Source organism: Notolepis coatsorum, assembly GCF_963971535.1.
Source record: "Notolepis coatsorum genome assembly, chromosome: 20".
Taxonomy (NCBI): domain Eukaryota; kingdom Metazoa; phylum Chordata; class Actinopteri; order Aulopiformes; family Paralepididae; genus Notolepis; species Notolepis coatsorum.
This window is the reverse complement of record NC_140184.1, coordinates 33411228-33435655: the sequence shown is the minus strand read 5'-3', so window position 1 is coordinate 33435655 and position 24428 is coordinate 33411228. Positions and strand designations below refer to the sequence as shown.

General features: G+C 36.0%; 3 protein-coding genes across 4 annotated transcripts in view; 1 reads left to right on the top strand and 2 right to left on the bottom strand.

The window, feature by feature from the left end:
• The window catches only part of coro2ba (coronin, actin binding protein, 2Ba), a 163724-nt gene that overhangs the window by 136887 nt on the left and 2409 nt on the right, over nt 1-24428 (top strand). The window lies entirely within an intron of this gene.
• LOC311246907 (enkurin-like) lies at nt 20825-21607 on the bottom strand (the record flags this gene model as incomplete). The annotated part of the gene is made up of 1 exon (XM_084337149.1): nt 20825-21607. One exon carries the CDS (start codon nt 21605-21607, stop codon nt 20825-20827), a length of 783 nt encoding a protein of 260 aa, XP_084193275.1.
• LOC311246906 (uncharacterized protein) lies at nt 22100-23623 on the bottom strand (the record flags this gene model as incomplete). The annotated part of the gene is made up of 1 exon (XM_084337148.1): nt 22100-23623. The coding sequence occupies exon 1, from the start codon at nt 23516-23518 to the stop codon at nt 22100-22102; it is 1419 nt and encodes a 472-aa protein (XP_084193274.1). The 5' UTR covers nt 23519-23623.

Below are 24428 nucleotides of genomic sequence, written 5' to 3'. Positions count from 1 at the left end.
ATTACACTATTACACACTATTACACTATTACACTATTACACACTATTACACTATTACACTATTAGACACTATTACACTATTACACACTATTACACACTATTACACTATTACACACTATTACACTATTACACACTATTACACTATTACACACTATTACACTATTACACACTATTACACTATTACACACTATTACACTATTACACTATTACACACTATTACACTATTACACACTATTACACTATTACACACTATTACACTATTACACTATTACACTATTACACACTATTACACTATTACACACTATTACACTATTACACTATATTACACTATTACACACTATTACACTATTACACACTATTACACTATTACACACTATTACACTATTACACACTATTACACTATTACACACTATTACACTATTACACACTATTACACTATTACACTATTACACACTATTACACTATTACACACTATTACACACTATTACACACTATTACACTATTACACACTATTACACACTATTACACTATTACACACTATTACACTATTACACACTATTACACTATTACACTATTACACACTATTACACACTATTACACTATTACACACTATTACACTATTACACACTATTACACACTATTACACTATTACACTATTACACACTATTACACTATTACACTATTACACACTATTACACTATTACACACTATTACAATATTACACTATTACACACTATTACACACTATTACACACTATTACACTATTACACTATTACACACTATTACACTATTACACTATTACACACTATTACACTATTACACTATTACACTATTACACTATTACACACTATTACACACTATTACACTATTACACTATTACACACTATTACACTATTACACAATATTACACTATTACACACTATTACACTATTACACACTATTACACTATTACACACTATTACACACTATTACACTATTACACACTATTACACTATTACACTATTACACACTATTACACTATTACACACTATTACACTATTACACCGAGTACAATGGCACAATCCGCAAGTCTCTACGACAAACGGTTCAAGAGATACACTGAGGGGGTGTGGCCTAAGGGGGCGTGGTCTAAGGATCGGGGGAGTGGTCAACATCGACCAATGAAAGGTGGTCAACATGGACCAATGAAAAATGAAAGAGGATATCCCTACTGAGTACAATGACACAACCCACAAGACAGAGGGCGCTGTCAGCAATTCAGTACTGCAACACAGTGATGGCCAATGATGGGTTAAGTGGATGATGTCATTGGCAGCTCAGCCACGAGCCACACAGCTGAACCAATCATGAGTGAGCCATGAGCCACACAGGTGAAGCAATCACTATGACTTGCATATTTTCTATTCAATGCATTTCTATGGAGGCAGATGCATGACTGCATTGTCACATTGATTAAAAGAAAACTATAAGAGATGAAGCGTTGTGACGCGCACATGAGCACTACAACGAGTAGGCGAAGGGTTGTGCGCGATATTGTGACATTCGTGCGATATTGTGGCACTCCTTCGGCGATCGGAACAGAAGGCTAAAAAATAGTGTGAAAAATGTGATTTCTAGAGTGCGATTGCATGGCGGTCAATGGGGAGGAGAACCTTCAAACAAATGGTCGTCAGTTGAGATAGAAATGTCCAATTCCATTTATTTTTCTTTTGTGAGCGGGTTGACAGCCGTGTCATCGCTTTGATGTGTTTGTTTTATTTCTACGTCCAAAATTGAGATCACACTCGCAATTCACCCAAGGTAGGGGGAAAAAGATTATTTCAGCTGCTACACTCTAAAATGCAATGCATTCCCAATGGGACCGAAATTTTACCGTTTAAAGTCGATTCGTAGCCAGACGGTGCGGTGAAACTTTTACGGGTTCGAGACCGGTGTTGCCATAGGCAAGCCGCTCGTTTTGATACCTTTCACGTGTATGGGGCGCGAACGCTTACGTGTTGCAAAGTGTTTGCAAAATCGGTGGAATAAAGAATAATAAATAACTAGACAATTCCGCGCGGGGGAAATTGTGAAAGTGTGGGTGACGCCTGTGCACCGCCGGCCAACGGGGGAGAGGGTCTCTCGCGAGTCTCTATGACAAACGGTTCAAAGGATACAAAAAGTTTTTAGGAATAAAATGTGATATAAATCAGGGTATGAATGCGATATCAACAAACCCTTCTGTAAATACCTTCAGAACATAGATATGAATAGAACTGGAAGGGTTGGTGTATGTGAGTGCTACTGAAGTGGAGATTTCTGGCTCAGAGTATGAGGAAAAACTCTTAAAACTAATTTTTGGAAAAAACGCCTTCAAAGTTCACTCTCTCACTCTCTATATGAGCCTGTATCACACTTCTCTCTCCTCCTCTGTCTCTCTCACTCTCTATATGAGCCTGTATCACACTTCTCTCTCCTCCTCTGTCTCTCTCACTCTCTATATGAGCCTGTATCACACTTATCTCTCTCCTCTGTCTCTCTCACTCTCTATATGAGAAAAAAACAAACGAACTAAAACAAAAACGCAAAAAAACGAACGAACTAAAACAAAAACGTACTTTTCGAGTTTTCTGACTTTTTCAAGTTTTCGGATTTTTCCGAGTTTTTGGGTTTTCGGACTTTTCCGAGTTTTTGAACTTTTTCGGATTTTTGCTGTTTCCGAGTTTTTGGAATTTTCAGAGTTTTTGGATTTTTTCGGGTTTTCGGGTTTTCGGACTTTTCCGAGTTTTTGAACTTTTTCGGATTTTTGATGTTTCCGAGTTTTCGGATTTTTCCGAGTTTTTGGGTTTTCGGACTTTTCCGAGTTTTTGAACTTTTTCGGATTTTTGATGTTTCCGAGTTTTCGGATTTTTCCAAGTTTTTGGGTTTTCGGACTTTTCAGAGTTTTTGAACTTTTTCGGATTTTTGATGTTTCCGAGTTTTCGGAATTTTCCGAGTTTTTGGATTTTTCCGAGTTTTCGGATTTTCGGACTTTTCCGAGTTTTTGAACTTTTTCGGATTTTTGATGTTTCCGAGTTTTCGGATTTTTCCGAGTTTTGGGATTTTTCGGAGTTTTGGAACTTTTTAGATTTTTCCGAGTTTTCGGATTTTTCCGAGTTTTCGGGTTTTGGGATTTTTCCGAGTTTTTGAACTTTTTCGGATTTTAGATTTTTCCGAGTTTTGGGATTTTTTCGAGTTTTCGGATTTTTCCGATCAACATCGACCAATGGCACAATCCGCAAGTCTCTACGACAAACGGTTCAAGAGATACACTGAGGGGGTGTGGCCTAAGGGGGCGTGGTCTAAGGATCGGGGGAGTGGTCAACATCGACCAATGAAAGGTGGTCAACATCGACCAATGGCACAATCCCCAAGTCTCTACGACAAACGGTTCAAGAGATACACTGAGGGGGTGTGGCCTAAGGGGGCGTGGTCTAAGGATCGGGGGAGTGGTCAACATCGACCAATGAAAGGTGGTCAACAGGGGGAGTGGTCAACATCGACCAATGAAAGGTGGTCAACATCGACTAATGGCACAATCCGCAAGTCTCTACGACAAACGGTTCAAGAGATACACTGAGGGGGTGTGGCCTAAGGGGGCGTGGTCTAAGGATCGGGGGAGTGGTCAACATCGACCAATGAAAGGGGGTCAACATGGACCAATGAAAAATGAAAGAGGATATCCCTACTGAGTACAATGACACAACCCACAAGACAGAGGGCGCTGTCAGCAATTCAGTAGTGCAACACAGTGATGGCCAATGATGGGTTAAGTGGATGATGTCATTGGCAGCTCAGCCACGAGCCACACAGCTGAACCAATCATGAGTGAGCCATGAGCCACACAGGTGAAGCAATCACTATGACTTGCATATTTTCTATCTAATGCATTTCTATGGAGGCAGATGCATGACTGCATTGTCACATTGATTAAAAGAAAACTATAAGAGATGAAGCGTTGTGACGCGCACATGAGCACTACAACGAGTAGGCGAAGGGTTGTGCGCGATATTGTGACATTCGTGCGATATTGTGGCACTCCTTCGGCGATCGGAACAGAAGGCTAAAAAATAGTGTGAGAAATGTGATTTCTAGAGTGCGATTGCATGGCGGTCAATGGGGAGGAGAACCTTCAAACAAATGGTCGTCAGTTGAGATAGAAATGTCCAATTCCATTTATTTTTCTTTTGTGAGCGGGTTGACAGCCGTGTCATCGTTTTGATGTGTTTGTTTTATTTCTACGTCCAAAATTGAGATCACACTCGCAATTCACCCAAGGTAGGGGGAAAAAGATTATTTCAGCTGCTACACTCTAAAATGCAATGCATTCCCAATGGGACCGATATTTTACCGTTTAAAGTCGATTCGTAGCCAGACGGTGCGGTGAAACTTTACGAGTTCGGAGACCGGTGTTGCCATAGGCAAGCCGCTCGTTTTGATACCTTTCACGTGTATGGGGCGCGAACGCTTACGTGTTGCAAAGTGTTTGCAAAATCGGTGGAATAAATAAATAAATAATAAAAAGAGTATGGATATGTATAGTGTGGGTGGCAACCTGGCTTCGCCAGGTCACCCACACTAACTAGACAATTCCGCGCGGGGGAAATTGTGAAAGTGTGGGTGACGCCTGTGCACCGCCGGCCAACGGGGGAGAGTGTCTCTCGCGAGTCTCTATGACAAACGGTTCAAAGGATACAAAAAGGGGGCGTGGCCTAAGGATCGGGGGAGTGGTCAACATAGACCAATCAAAGAGGATATCCCTACTGAGTGCAATGACACAACCCGCAACACTATTACACTATTACACAATATTACACACTATTACACTATTACACTATTACACACTATTACACTATTACACACTATTACACTATTACACACTATTACACTATTAGACACTATTACACTATTACACTATTACACATTATTACACACTATTACACTATTACACACTATTACACTATTACACACTATTACACTATTAGACACTATTACACTATTACACACTATTACACTATTACACACTATTACACTATTACACTATTACACATTATTACACACTATTACACTATTACACACTATTACACTATTACACACTATTACACTATTACACTATTACACACTATTACACTATTACACACTATTACACTATTACACTATTACACACTATTACACACTATTACACTATTACACACTATTACACTATTACACACTATTACACTATTACACTATTACACACTATTACACTATTACACTATTACACTATTACACTATTACACACTATTACACTATTACACACTATTACACTATTACACTATTACACACTATTACACTATTACACTATTACACACTATTACACTATTACACACTATTACACTATTACACACTATTACACTATTACACTATTACACACTATTACACTATTACACACTATTACACTATTACACACTATTACACACTATTACACTATTACACACTATTACACTATTACACTATTACACACTATTACACTATTAGACACTATTACACTATTACACACTATTACACTATTACACTATTACACACTATTACACTATTACACACTATTACACTATTACACTATTACACACTATTACACACTATTACACTATTACACACTATTACACTATTACACACTATTACACTATTACACTATTACACACTATTACACACTATTACACTATTACACTATTACACACTATTACACTATTACACACTATTACACTATTACACTATTACACACTATTACACTATTACACTATTACACACTATTACACTATTACACACTATTACACTATTACACACTATTACACTATTACACACTATTACACTATTACACACTATTACACTATTACACACTATTACACTATTACACTATTACACACTATTACACTATTAGACACTATTACACTATTACACACTATTACACTATTACACTATTACACACTATTACACTATTACACACTATTACACTATTACACTATTACACACTATTACACTATTACACACTATTACACTATTACACACTATTACACTATTACACTATTACACACTATTACACTATTACACACTATTACACTATTACACACTATTACACTATTACACTATTACACACTATTACACTATTACACTATTACACACTATTACACTATTACACTATTACACACTATTACACTATTACACTATTACACACTACACTATTACACTATTACACTATTACACACTATTACACTATTACACACTATTACACTATTACACTATTACACACTATTACACTATTACACTATTACACACTAGTACACTATTACACACTATTACACTATTACACTATTACACACTATTACACTATTACACACTATTACACTATTACACACTATTACACTATTACACTATTACACACTATTACACTATTACACTATTACACACTATTACACTATTACACTATTACACACTATTACACTATTACACACTATTACAATATTACACTATTACACACTATTACACTATTACACACTATTACACTATTACACTATTACACACTATTACACTATTACACACTATTACACTATTACACACTATTACACTATTACACTATTACACTATTACACACTATTACACTATTAGACACTATTACACTATTACACACTATTACACTATTACACTATTACACACTATTACACAATATTACACTATTACACACTATTACACTATTACACTATTACACACTATTACACTATTACACACTATTACACTATTACACTATTACACAATATTACACTATTACACACTATTACACTATTACACTATTACACACTATTACACACTATTACACTATTACACACTATTACACACTATTACACTATTACACACTATTACACTATTACACTATTACACTATTACACTATTACACACTATTACACTATTACACACTATTACACTATTACACACTATTACACACTATTACACTATTACACACTATTACACTATTACACTATTACACACTATTACACTATTAGACACTATTACACTATTACACACTATTACACTATTACACTATTACACACTATTACACTATTACACACTATTACACTATTACACTATTACACACTATTACACACTATTACACTATTACACACTATTACACTATTACACACTATTACACTATTACACTATTACACACTATTACACACTATTACACTATTACACTATTACACACTATTACACTATTACACACTATTACACTATTTCACACTATTACACTATTACACTATTACACACTATTAAACTATTACACACTATTACACTATTACACACTATTACACTATTACACACTATTACACTATTACACACTATTACACTATTACACTATTACACACTATTACACTATTAGACACTATTACACTATTACACACTATTACACTATTACACTATTACACACTATTACACTATTACACACTATTACACTATTACACTATTACACACTATTACACTATTACACACTATTACACTATTACACACTATTACACTATTACACTATTACACACTATTACACTATTACACACTATTACACTATTACACACTATTACACTATTACACTATTACACACTATTACACTATTACACTATTACACACTATTACACTATTACACTATTACACACTATTACACTATTACACTATTACACACTACACTATTACACTATTACACTATTACACACTATTACACTATTACACACTATTACACTATTACACTATTACACACTATTACACTATTACACTATTACACACTAGTACACTATTACACTATTACACTATTACACACTATTACACTATTACACACTATTACACTATTACACACTATTACACTATTACACTATTACACACTATTACACTATTACACTATTACACACTATTACACTATTACACACTATTACACTATTACACTATTACACACTATTACACTATTACACACTATTACACTATTACACACTATTACACTATTACACTATTACACTATTACACACTATTACACTATTACACACTATTACACTATTACACACTATTACACTATTACACTATTACACACTATTACACTATTACACACTATTACACTATTACACACTATTACACTATTACACTATTACACACTATTACACTATTACACTATTACACACTATTACACTATTACACTATTACACACTATTACACTATTACACTATTACACACTACACTATTACACTATTACACTATTACACACTATTACACTATTACACACTATTACACTATTACACTATTACACACTATTACACTATTACACTATTACACACTAGTACACTATTACACTATTACACTATTACACACTATTACACTATTACACACTATTACACTATTACACACTATTACACTATTACACTATTACACACTATTACACTATTACACTATTACACACTATTACACTATTACACACTATTACACTATTACACTATTACACACTATTACACTATTACACACTATTACACTATTACACACTATTACACTATTACACTATTACACTATTACACACTATTACACTATTACACACTATTACACTATTACACACTATTACACTATTACACTATTACACACTATTACACTATTACACTATTACACACTATTACACTATTACACTATTACACACTACACTATTACACTATTACACTATTACACACTATTACACTATTACACACTATTACACTATTACACTATTACACACTATTACACTATTACACTATTACACACTAGTACACTATTACACACTATTACACTATTACACTATTACACACTATTACACTATTACACACTATTACACTATTACACACTATTACACTATTACACTATTACACACTATTACACTATTACACACTATTACACTATTACACTATTACACACTATTACACTATTACACACTATTACAATATTACACTATTACACACTATTACACTATTACACACTATTACACTATTACACTATTACACACTATTACACTATTACACACTATTACACTATTACACACTATTACACTATTACACTATTACACTATTACACACTATTACACTATTAGACACTATTACACTATTACACACTATTACACTATTACACACTATTACACAATATTACACTATTACACACTATTACACTATTACACTATTACACACTATTACACTATTACACACTATTACACTATTACACTATTACACAATATTACACTATTACACACTATTACACTATTACACTATTACACACTATTACACACTATTACACTATTACACACTATTACACACTATTACACTATTACACACTATTACACTATTACACTATTACTCACTATTACACTATTACACACTATTACACTATTACACCGAGTACAATGGCACAATCCGCAAGTCTCTACGACAAACGGTTCAAGAGATACACTGAGGGGGTGTGGCCTAAGGGGGCGTGGTCTAAGGATCGGGGGAGTGGTCAACATCGACCAATGAAAGGTGGTCAACATGGACCAATGAAAAATGAAAGAGGATATCCCTACTGAGTACAATGACACAACCCACAAGACAGAGGGCGCTGTCAGCAATTCAGTACTGCAACACAGTGATGGCCAATGATGGGTTAAGTGGATGATGTCATTGGCAGCTCAGCCACGAGCCACACAGCTGAACCAATCATGAGTGAGCCATGAGCCACACAGGTGAAGCAATCACTATGACTTGCATATTTTCTATCCAATGCATTTGTATGGAGGCAGATGCATGACTGCATTGTCACATTGATTAAAAGAAAACTATAAGAGATGAAGCGTTGTGACGCGCACATGAGCACTACAACGAGTAGGCGAAGGGTTGTGCGCGATATTGTGACATTCGTGCGATATTGTGGCACTCCTTCGGCGATCGGAACAGAAGGCTAAAAAATAGTGTGAAAAATGTGATTTCTAGAGTGCGATTGCATGGCGGTCAATGGGGAGGAGAACCTTCAAACAAATGGTCGTCAGTTGAGATAGAAATGTCCAATTCCATTTATTTTTCTTTTGTGAGCGGGTTGACAGCCGTGTCATCGTTTTGATGTGTTTGTTTTATTTCTACGTCCAAAATTGAGATCACACTCGCAATTCACCCAAGGTAGGGGGAAAAAGATTATTTCAGCTGCTACACTCTAAAATGCAATGCATTCCCAATGGGACCGATATTTTACCGTTTAAAGTCGATTCGTAGCCAGACGGTGCGGTGAAACTTTACGAGTTCGGAGACCGGTGTTGCCATAGGCAAGCCGCTCGTTTTGATACCTTTCACGTGTATGGGGCGCGAACGCTTACGTGTTGCAAAGTGTTTGCAAAATCGGTGGAATAAATAAATAAATAATAAAAAGAGTATGGATATGTATAGTGTGGGTGGCAACCTGGCTTCGCCAGGTCACCCACACTAACTAGACAATTCCGCGCGGGGGAAATTGTGAAAGTGTGGGTGACGCCTGTGCACCGCCGGCCAACGGGGGAGAGTGTCTCTCGCGAGTCTCTATGACAAACGGTTCAAAGGATACAAAAAGGGGGCGTGGCCTAAGGATCGGGGGAGTGGTCAACATAGACCAATCAAAGAGGATATCCCTACTGAGTGCAATGACACAACCCGCAACACTATTACACTATTACACAATATTACACACTATTACACTATTACACTATTACACACTATTACACTATTACACACTATTACACTATTACACACTATTACACTATTAGACACTATTACACTATTACACTATTACACATTATTACACACTATTACACTATTACACACTATTACACTATTACACACTATTACACTATTAGACACTATTACACTATTACACACTATTACACTATTACACACTATTACACTATTACACTATTACACATTATTACACACTATTACACTATTACACACTATTACACTATTACACACTATTACACTATTACACTATTACACACTATTACACTATTACACACTATTACACTATTACACTATTACACACTATTACACACTATTACACTATTACACACTATTACACTATTACACACTATTACACTATTACACTATTACACACTATTACACTATTACACTATTACACTATTACACTATTACACACTATTACACTATTACACACTATTACACTATTACACTATTACACACTATTACACTATTACACTATTACACACTATTACACTATTACACACTATTACACTATTACACACTATTACACTATTACACTATTACACACTATTACACTATTACACACTATTACACTATTACACACTATTACACACTATTACACTATTACACACTATTACACTATTACACTATTACACACTATTACACTATTAGACACTATTACACTATTACACACTATTACACTATTACACTATTACACACTATTACACTATTACACACTATTACACTATTACACTATTACACACTATTACACACTATTACACTATTACACACTATTACACTATTACACACTATTACACTATTACACTATTACACACTATTACACACTATTACACTATTACACTATTACACACTATTACACTATTACACACTATTACACTATTACACTATTACACACTATTACACTATTACACTATTACACACTATTACACTATTACACACTATTACACTATTACACACTATTACACTATTACACACTATTACACTATTACACACTATTACACTATTACACACTATTACACTATTACACTATTACACACTATTACACTATTAGACACTATTACACTATTACACACTATTACACTATTACACTATTACACACTATTACACTATTACACACTATTACACTATTACACTATTACACACTATTACACTATTACACACTATTACACTATTACACACTATTACACTATTACACTATTACACACTATTACACTATTACACACTATTACACTATTACACACTATTACACTATTACACTATTACACACTATTACACTATTACACTATTACACACTATTACACTATTACACTATTACACACTATTACACTATTACACTATTACACACTACACTATTACACTATTACACTATTACACACTATTACACTATTACACACTATTACACTATTACACTATTACACACTATTACACTATTACACTATTACACACTAGTACACTATTACACACTATTACACTATTACACTATTACACACTATTACACTATTACACACTATTACACTATTACACACTATTACACTATTACACTATTACACACTATTACACTATTACACTATTACACACTATTACACTATTACACTATTACACACTATTACACTATTACACACTATTACAATATTACACTATTACACACTATTACACTATTACACACTATTACACTATTACACTATTACACACTATTACACTATTACACACTATTACACTATTACACACTATTACACTATTACACTATTACACTATTACACACTATTACACTATTAGACACTATTACACTATTACACACTATTACACTATTACACTATTACACACTATTACACAATATTACACTATTACACACTATTACACTATTACACTATTACACACTATTACACTATTACACACTATTACACTATTACACTATTACACAATATTACACTATTACACACTATTACACTATTACACTATTACACACTATTACACACTATTACACTATTACACACTATTACACACTATTACACTATTACACACTATTACACTATTACACTATTACACTATTACACTATTACACACTATTACACTATTACACACTATTACACTATTACACACTATTACACACTATTACACTATTACACACTATTACACTATTACACTATTACACACTATTACACTATTAGACACTATTACACTATTACACACTATTACACTATTACACTATTACACACTATTACACTATTACACACTATTACACTATTACACTATTACACACTATTACACACTATTACACTATTACACACTATTACACTATTACACACTATTACACTATTACACTATTACACACTATTACACACTATTACACTATTACACTATTACACACTATTACACTATTACACACTATTACACTATTTCACACTATTACACTATTACACTATTACACACTATTAAACTATTACACACTATTACACTATTACACACTATTACACTATTACACACTATTACACTATTACACACTATTACACTATTACACTATTACACACTATTACACTATTAGACACTATTACACTATTACACACTATTACACTATTACACTATTACACACTATTACACTATTACACACTATTACACTATTACACTATTACACACTATTACACTATTACACACTATTACACTATTACACACTATTACACTATTACACTATTACACACTATTACACTATTACACACTATTACACTATTACACACTATTACACTATTACACTATTACACACTATTACACTATTACACTATTACACACTATTACACTATTACACTATTACACACTATTACACTATTACACTATTACACACTACACTATTACACTATTACACTATTACACACTATTACACTATTACACACTATTACACTATTACACTATTACACACTATTACACTATTACACTATTACACACTAGTACACTATTACACTATTACACTATTACACACTATTACACTATTACACACTATTACACTATTACACACTATTACACTATTACACTATTACACACTATTACACTATTACACTATTACACACTATTACACTATTACACACTATTACACTATTACACTATTACACACTATTACACTATTACACACTATTACACTATTACACACTATTACACTATTACACTATTACACTATTACACACTATTACACTATTACACACTATTACACTATTACACACTATTACACTATTACACTATTACACACTATTACACTATTACACACTATTACACTATTACACACTATTACACTATTACACTATTACACACTATTACACTATTACACTATTACACACTATTACACTATTACACTATTACACACTATTACACTATTACACTATTACACACTACACTATTACACTATTACACTATTACACACTATTACACTATTACACACTATTACACTATTACACTATTACACACTATTACACTATTACACTATTACACACTAGTACACTATTACACTATTACACTATTACACACTATTACACTATTACACACTATTACACTATTACACACTATTACACTATTACACTATTACACACTATTACACTATTACACTATTACACACTATTACACTATTACACACTATTACACTATTACACTATTACACACTATTACACTATTACACACTATTACACTATTACACACTATTACACTATTACACTATTACACTATTACACACTATTACACTATTACACACTATTACACTATTACACACTATTACACTATTACACTATTACACACTATTACACTATTACACTATTACACACTATTACACTATTACACTATTACACACTACACTATTACACTATTACACTATTACACACTATTACACTATTACACACTATTACACTATTACACTATTACACACTATTACACTATTACACTATTACACACTAGTACACTATTACACACTATTACACTATTACACTATTACACACTATTACACTATTACACACTATTACACTATTACACACTATTACACTATTACACTATTACACACTATTACACTATTACACACTATTACACTATTACACTATTACACACTATTACACTATTACACACTATTACAATATTACACTATTACACACTATTACACTATTACACACTATTACACTATTACACTATTACACACTATTACACTATTACACACTATTACACTATTACACACTATTACACTATTACACTATTACACTATTACACACTATTACACTATTAGACACTATTACACTATTACACACTATTACACTATTACACACTATTACACAATATTACACTATTACACACTATTACACTATTACACACTATTACACTATTACACACTATTACACTATTACACTATTACACAATATTACACTATTACACACTATTACACTATTACACTATTACACACTATTACACACTATTACACTATTACACACTATTACACACTATTACACTATTACACACTATTACACTATTACACTATTACTCACTATTACACTATTACACACTATTACACTATTACACCGAGTACAATGGCACAATCCGCAAGTCTCTACGACAAACGGTTCAAGAGATACACTGAGGGGGTGTGGCCTAAGGGGGCGTGGTCTAAGGATCGGGGGAGTGGTCAACATCGACCAATGAAAGGTGGTCAACATGGACCAATGAAAAATGAAAGAGGATATCCCTACTGAGTACAATGACACAACCCACAAGACAGAGGGCGCTGTCAGCAATTCAGTACTGCAACACAGTGATGGCCAATGATGGGTTAAGTGGATGATGTCATTGGCAGCTCAGCCACGAGCCACACAGCTGAACCAATCATGAGTGAGCCATGAGCCACACAGGTGAAGCAATCACTATGACTTGCATATTTTCTATCCAATGCATTTGTATGGAGGCAGATGCATGACTGCATTGTCACATTGATTAAAAGAAAACTATAAGAGATGAAGCGTTGTGACGCGCACATGAGCACTACAACGAGTAGGCGAAGGGTTGTGCGCGATATTGTGACATTCGTGCGATATTGTGGCACTCCTTCGGCGATCGGAACAGAAGGCTAAAAAATAGTGTGAAAAATGTGATTTCTAGAGTGCGATTGCATGGCGGTCAATGGGGAGGAGAACCTTCAAACAAATGGTCGTCAGTTGAGATAGAAATGTCCAATTCCATTTATTTTTCTTTTGTGAGCGGGTTGACAGCCGTGTCATCGTTTTGATGTGTTTGTTTTATTTCTACGTCCAAAATTGAGATCACACTCGCAATTCACCCAAGGTAGGGGGAAAAAGATTATTTCAGCTGCTACACTCTAAAATGCAATGCATTCCCAATGGGACCGATATTTTACCGTTTAAAGTCGATTCGTAGCCAGACGGTGCGGTGAAACTTTACGAGTTCGGAGACCGGTGTTGCCATAGGCAAGCCGCTCGTTTTGATACCTTTCACGTGTATGGGGCGCGAACGCTTACGTGTTGCAAAGTGTTTGCAAAATCGGTGGAATAAATAAATAAATAATAAAAAGAGTATGGATATGTATAGTGTGGGTGGCAACCTGGCTTCGCCAGGTCACCCACACTAACTAGACAATTCCGCGCGGGGGAAATTGTGAAAGTGTGGGTGACGCCTGTGCACCGCCGGCCAACGGGGGAGAGGGTCTCTCGCGAGTCTCTATGACAAACGGTTCAAAGGATACAAAAAGGGGGCGCGGCCTAAGGATCGGGGGAGTGGTCAACATAGACCAATCAAAGAGGATATCCCTACTGAGTGCAACGACACAACCCGCAACACTATTACACTATTACACACTATTACACTATTACACACTATTACACTATTACACACTATTACACTATTACACACTATTACACACTATTACACTATTACACTATTACACACTATTACACTATTACACACTATTACACTATTACACACTATTACACATTATTACACTATTACACTATTACACACTATTACACACTATTACACTATTACACACTATTACACACTATTACACTATTACACACTATTACACACTATTACACTATTACACACTATTACACTATTACACACTATTACACTATTACACTATTACACACTATTACACTATTACACTATTACACACTATTACACTATTACACTATTACACACTATTACACACTATTACACTATTACACACTATTACACTATTACACACTATTACACACTATTACACTATTACACACTATTACACTATTACACTATTACACACTATTACACTATTACACTATTACACACTATTACACTATTACACTATTACACACTATTACACTATTACACTATTACACTATTACACACTATTACACTATTACACACTATTACACTATTACACTATTACACTATTACACACTATTACACTATTACACTATTACACACTATTACACTATTACACACTATTACACTATTACACACTATTACACTATTACACACTATTACACTATTACACTATTACACACTATTACACTATTACACACTATTACACTATTACACACTATTACACTATTACACTATTACACACTATTACACTATTACACTATTACACACTATTACACTATTAGACACTATTACACTATTACACACTATTACACTATTACACTATTACACACTATTACACTATTACACACTATTACACTATTACACTATTACACACTATTACACTATTACACACTATTACACTATTACACACTATTACACTATTACACACTATTACACTATTACACACTATTACACTATTACACTATTACACACTATTACACTATTACACTATTACACACTATTACACTATTACACTATTACACACTATTACACTATTACACTATTACACACTACACTATTACACTATTACACTATTACACACTATTACACTATTACACACTATTACACTATTACACTATTACACACTAGTACACTATTACACACTATTACACTATTACACTATTACACACTATTACACTATTACACACTATTACACTATTACACACTATTACACTATTACACTATTACACACTATTACACTATTACACACTATTACACTATTACACTATTACACACTATTACACTATTACACTATTACACACTATTACACTATTACACTATTACACTATTACACACTATTACACTATTACACACTATTACACTATTACACTATTACACTATTACACACTATTACACTATTACACACTATTACACTATTACACACTATTACACTATTACACTATTACACACTATTACACTATTAGACACTATTACACTATTACACACTATTACACTATTACACTATTACACACTATTACACACTATTACACTATTACACACTATTACACTATTACACTATTACACACTATTACACTATTACACACTATTACACTATTACACTATTACACAATATTACACTATTACACACTATTACACTATTACACTATTACACACTATTACACACTATTACACTATTACACACTATTACACTATTACACACTATTACACTATTACACACTATTACACTATTACACTATTACACACTATTACACTATTACACACTATTACACTATTACACACTATTACACTATTACACTATTACACACTATTACACTATTACACTATTACACACTATTACACTATTAGACACTATTACACTATTACACACTATTACACTATTACACACTATTACACTATTACACACTATTACACTATTACACTATTACACACTATTACACTATTACACACTATTACACTATTACACACTATTACACTATTACACACTATTACACTATTACACACTATTACACTATTACACTATTACACACTATTACACTATTACACTATTACACACTATTACACTATTACACTATTACACACTACACTATTACACTATTACACTATTACACACTATTACACTATTACACACTATTACACTATTACACTATTACACACTAGTACACTATTACACACTATTACACTATTACACTATTACACACTATTACACTATTACACACTATTACACTATTACACACTATTACACTATTACACTATTACACACTATTACACTATTACACTATTACACACTATTACACTATTACACTATTACACACTATTACACTATTACACTATTACACACTATTACACTATTACACTATTACACTATTACACACTATTACACTATTACACACTATTACACTATTACACTATTACACTATTACACACTATTACACTATTACACACTATTACACTATTACACACTATTACACTATTACACTATTACACTATTACACACTATTACACTATTAGACACTATTACACTATTACACACTATTACACTATTACACTATTACACACTATTACACTATTACACACTATTACACTATTACACTATTACACACTATTACACTATTACACACTATTACACTATTACACTATTACACAATATTACACTATTACACACTATTACACTATTACACTATTACACACTATTACACACTATTACACTATTACACACTATTACACACTATTACACTATTACACACTATTACACTATTACACTATTACACACTATTACACTATTACACACTATTACACTATTACACCGAGTACAATGGCACAATCCGCAAGTCTCTACGACAAACGGTTCAAGAGATACACTGAGGGGGTGTGGCCTAAGGGGGCGTGGTCTAAGGATCGGGGGAGTGGTCAACATCGACCAATGAAAGGTGGTCAACATGGACCAATGAAAAATGAAAGAGGATATCCCTACTGAGTACAATGACACAACCCACAAGACAGAGGGCGCTGTCAGCAATTCAGTACTGCAACACAGTGATGGCCAATGATGGGTTAAGTGGATGATGTCATTGGCAGCTCAGCCACGAGCCACACAGCTGAACCAATCATGAGTGAGCCATGAGCCACACAGGTGAAGCAATCACTATGACTTGCATATTTTCTATCCAATGCATTTTATGGAGGCAGATGCATGACTGCATTGTCACATTGATTAAAAGAAAACTATAAGAGATGAAGCGTTGTGACGCGCACATGAGCACCACAACGAGTAGGCGAAGGGTTGTGCGCGATATTGTGACATTCGTGCGATATTGTGGCACTCCTTCGGCGATCGGAACAGAAGGCTAAAAAATAGTGTGAAAAATGTGATTTCTAGAGTGCGATTGCATGGCGGTCAATGGGGAGGAGAACCTTCAAACAAATGGTCGTCAGTTGAGATAGAAATGTCCAATTCCATTTATTTTTCTTTTGTGAGCGGGTTGACAGCCGTGTCATCGTTTTGATGTGTTTGTTTTATTTCTACGTCCAAAATTGAGATCACACTCGCAATTCACCCAAGGTAGGGGGAAAAAGATTATTTCAGCTGCTACACTCTAAAATGCAATGCATTCCCAATGGGACCGATATTTTACCGTTTAAAGTCGATTCGTAGCCAGACGGTGCGGTGAAACTTTACGAGTTCGGAGACCGGTGTTGCCATAGGCAAGCCGCTCGTTTTGATACCTTTCACGTGTATGGGGCGCGAACGCTTACGTGTTGCAAAGTGTTTGCAAAATCGGTGGAATAAATAAATAAATAATAAAAAGAGTATGGATATGTATAGTGTGGGTGGCAACCTGGCTAATAATAATAATAATAATAATAATAATAATAATAATAATAGTTTATTGAAATGCGGGACACTTATTGAAATGCGGGACATTTTTCTTCTGTTGCGGCATGCGGGACAGATGGCTGAAATGTGGGACTGTCCCGCACAAAATGGGACGTTTGGTCACCCTAGCTCAAAGTGCTTTACACAAAAAACGAAACAAAAGGAAAAAATAAGAAACTAATTACAATCACTCCATAACTAAGGATGGAAATTATACATTTTTTATGTAATAGGACTATTTATTGATTCTATCCAAATCTTCACATCTTAAACAATCAAGTCAACTCAAGAGGCAGTTTCTTCTCTCGTTACTATTTTACAACATTTTGTTTCTTTGAAATGTCTTAGTTGTTGCCAATGTAGATGGTCTTGTGTCTCTCAAAGAGATCAATGTCGTGCTCCAGCTGCTTCATTGCTTGTTCCAGGTACTCCTTGTGGTGTTTTTTGGCTATGGTGTCTGTGACAACAGAAAGGCCCTGGAACTGATGATGCAGCTCTTTCCATGAGGCCCTCAGGCCCTTAATAGTCGTCTGCCGCTCCTCCTCAGAAAACACTTTCATGGCCCCCTGCTTCTCGCACTCTTTGACGTAGTCGTCATACTCCGCCTGAGCCCTCATCGTCTCCTCTTTGCGCTGCAGGAGGTACTCAGGTGTCTCTCCATAGTCCTTTCTCTTTATGTACTTCGGGACGAGGCCTGAATTTTCAAGTGGCTGCTTGTGTCCCATTTTGGTGTCAGCGTAGGCCGGCTGCGGCCTCCTTGTCACCGCCATTACATTTTCAATGACGTTTTTCTTTATGAAATCCTTTTTTGTGCGAATGATAAGTGGGTGGTCTGTTCTCAAAGGAACATCAGGTTTCCTCATGGTGCCGCTGTTATTATTCCGTTTTGAACATGGTTTCTTCTCAGGAAGATCTGGCTCCTTGGAATGCTTGACCAGGTATTTCTCTCGGGATGGCACGTCTACCTTCGCTGGTCCCATTGTCTGCATTGCATCCTTATTTAACTTACTCTCATGGACAACTGTTGGTCTAAACCTGGATATATGCCTTGGTGGTTTCTGTATTTTAACCTCCTCCTTTGGAATGAGGTTGTAGATGCTCTCTAGTGGATACATAGTAGTCGACATCCTGACTGCGGTCAAATATAATATAACATAATGCGGGGGGAACACAAAACCAATGATAGCTAGCAAGTCTAGCTTGTCGGTATTGCATCCGATGGTTTGTTTGTGAAATCCTCTTTCCTGCGTATAAATATATCACAAATGTTCTAGAATGTGCTATTATGACATCATAAAACATTCTAGAACATTTGTGATGTCACAGTATGATGTCATAATAGACGATTCTAGAACATTTGTGATGTTACAGTATGATGTCAGAATAGAATAGGCAGTTAGCCTCTGGTATGCGTGCCATTAGCGTTAGCCACGCTTCTAGGCCTCTTTTCTTTTGGAAAGAATGAAAAAAAAAAATATGTAAAAAAGAAATATATATATATATATATATATATATATATATATATATATATATATATATATATATATATATATATATATATATATATATATATATATATATATAGGGTGGGGGGGCAGTCAGGCCGGGAGGGGGGGCAGTCAGGCTGGCTGGTAATTCTCCAGCGTCTCCAGCAGAGCCTCTGAGTAGCCTGGTGAGTGGTACCTGACAATCTCCTCGGGGTAGCAGTTGTTGATGGCAGTGATATACTCCTGCAGGGAGGAGCCTGCCTCGGCCTCGATCTCCTTGATCTTCTTCAGCCCTCCGCTGGTCACGAAGAGACGTCGGGCCTTACTGTCGTGGGGCAGAACCTTGCTGATCTGGCAGACCACGTGTCTGAGGATGTTGGAGGGTGCGTCGTGCAGCTGGGGCTCCAGGGTCGGGAAGTGGGTGCACTTCTGCAGCACGCTTTTCAGTGCCGTCTTACACTTGACCTGCAGGTCCTCTAAGCTGTTGGCGTCCATGTAGAGAGCCAGCAGCCTGGGCAGCAGACCGGCCGCGCCTACAGCCCTGGCGTGCTCTGGGGTGTGGTGGCCCACCTGGCCGATGGCCCAGGCTGTGGCCGCCTTGATGTGATCCTCGGGGACGGGGTCTTCTTCGGATAGACACAGGCTGAGCTGGGGCACCCACTTGGAGACGATGACGGCCATGGCGAGGTTCTCCGTGTGAGCCGCCACGTAGCCTAGCATCATGATGCCTGGCAACTGCAGGTTTCCACGGCAATGCCCTTTGCAGTTGCCCAGGTAGTCGACCACGGCTACAACAGCACCAGAATTCACTACCAACTGGGACAGCTCAGGCGTGTGCTTGGCCACCTCTCTGATCAGCGTGGTGGTGTTCTTCCTCACGTACTCGTCGGGGTCCCTCAGGCATCTGAGCACCGCAGGGAAGATCTCCGCCTCCACCACCATCTCCGCCAGGTTCACTGAGTGGTTACTGATCTGGCTCAGGGCCGACAGCACCTGCCTCTTGAGTTTGGCGTCTGGGTTGAGGATCTTCCGCGCCAGGTGAACGATGGCTCCGGAGTCCACCACCACCTGGGCCAGCTCGGGGGAGTGCTTGGCGAGGTCGCTGAGGCCCGACGCCACGATGCGCTTCAGTTCCACCTCGGGCTCCTGGAGGCACATGATCAGGAGGGGCACGGCCCCCACGTCCACCACGGCGTGGGCCAGCTGTGCGTTGTGGCGTGCGACATAGCCCAGAGCCCAGGCGGCCGCCTCCTTCACGTCGTGGTCGAACTGCTCCAGGCAGTAGACCAGCTCGTACAGCGCCCCGCAGTCCACCACCGTCTGGGCCAGTGCAGGGGAGTGCTTGGCCACCGCACGCAGCACGAACGCTGCCGCCTTCTTATAGAACCTGTTCTGTTGGGCCAGAGAGGAGACCAGTAAGGGAAGAATGTCTCCCTTCACCACGGCCTCGGCCAGGTGGTCACTGTGGTCGGCCAGGCATCCCAGGGCCAGGGCCGCTGTCTGCTGGATGGAGGGCACCGCGTCCAGAAGCAGTGGCCGCAGCACGGACATCACGTTTGCATTTTGCAGGGTCTCTATGTTCTGCGGTCTGCTTGCAAGTTCAGCAATAGTCTGAACAAACTGCCACTGTGATGCCTGGTACTGCTCAAAAACTTGCAATACTGTAGCTGTCGTTGTTGGCTCATTTTAAAGTTGGCTCAAAAACAGAATCTACCTTCGAACTAAATGTTTTAAACAATTGTTGTAAATTTGTCCTACAACAAAACCACTTCTTATACGGACTGAGCTACGCGAAGCAGCTTCTTCTATGCAGCGTCGTCAGGTTTTGGTTTATCGTTGTCATGTGGGGATTTTTAAATTGTATCTACAGAATATATTCAAGCTTACAGACAAGTAGCCGGAAACAAACAAGAATTGTTGAATAGATACACAAATGTTGTAGAAAGTTTGATTATGACATCATACTGTGACATCACAACGGAACATATTTGAGATCCATTTGAATAATATAAATAATATGTATGATATATAAGGCTGTCAAATAGGAGAGGAGTTTTGGGATAAGAGGTAGAGGGTTCCCTCCTTGGGGGGGCACTTCGAGAGATGAGATGATGTTTGGATTGTGATTGTATGACAAGAGGAGCAGAGAAGAAGGAGACAGACAAGAGGAGCAGAGAAGAAGGAGACAAACAATAGTAATGTACTTTGAAGATGAGAAGATGAAGATGAAGAAGAAGAAGAAGAAGAAGAAGAAGAAGAAGAAGAAGAAGAAGAAGAAGAAGAAGAAGAAGAAGAAGAAGAAGAAGAAGAAGAGTGTAAACTAGATTGTAGTTAGGCAGCAATACGCAGAAAGGTGTCTAGACTGCCGAATATTCACAAGAAGAAGAAGGCTGTAAAAGTTAGCGCGGTATTAACGCATTAATGCCCGATTCTATTAACGCCACTATTTTTTTTTAACTCA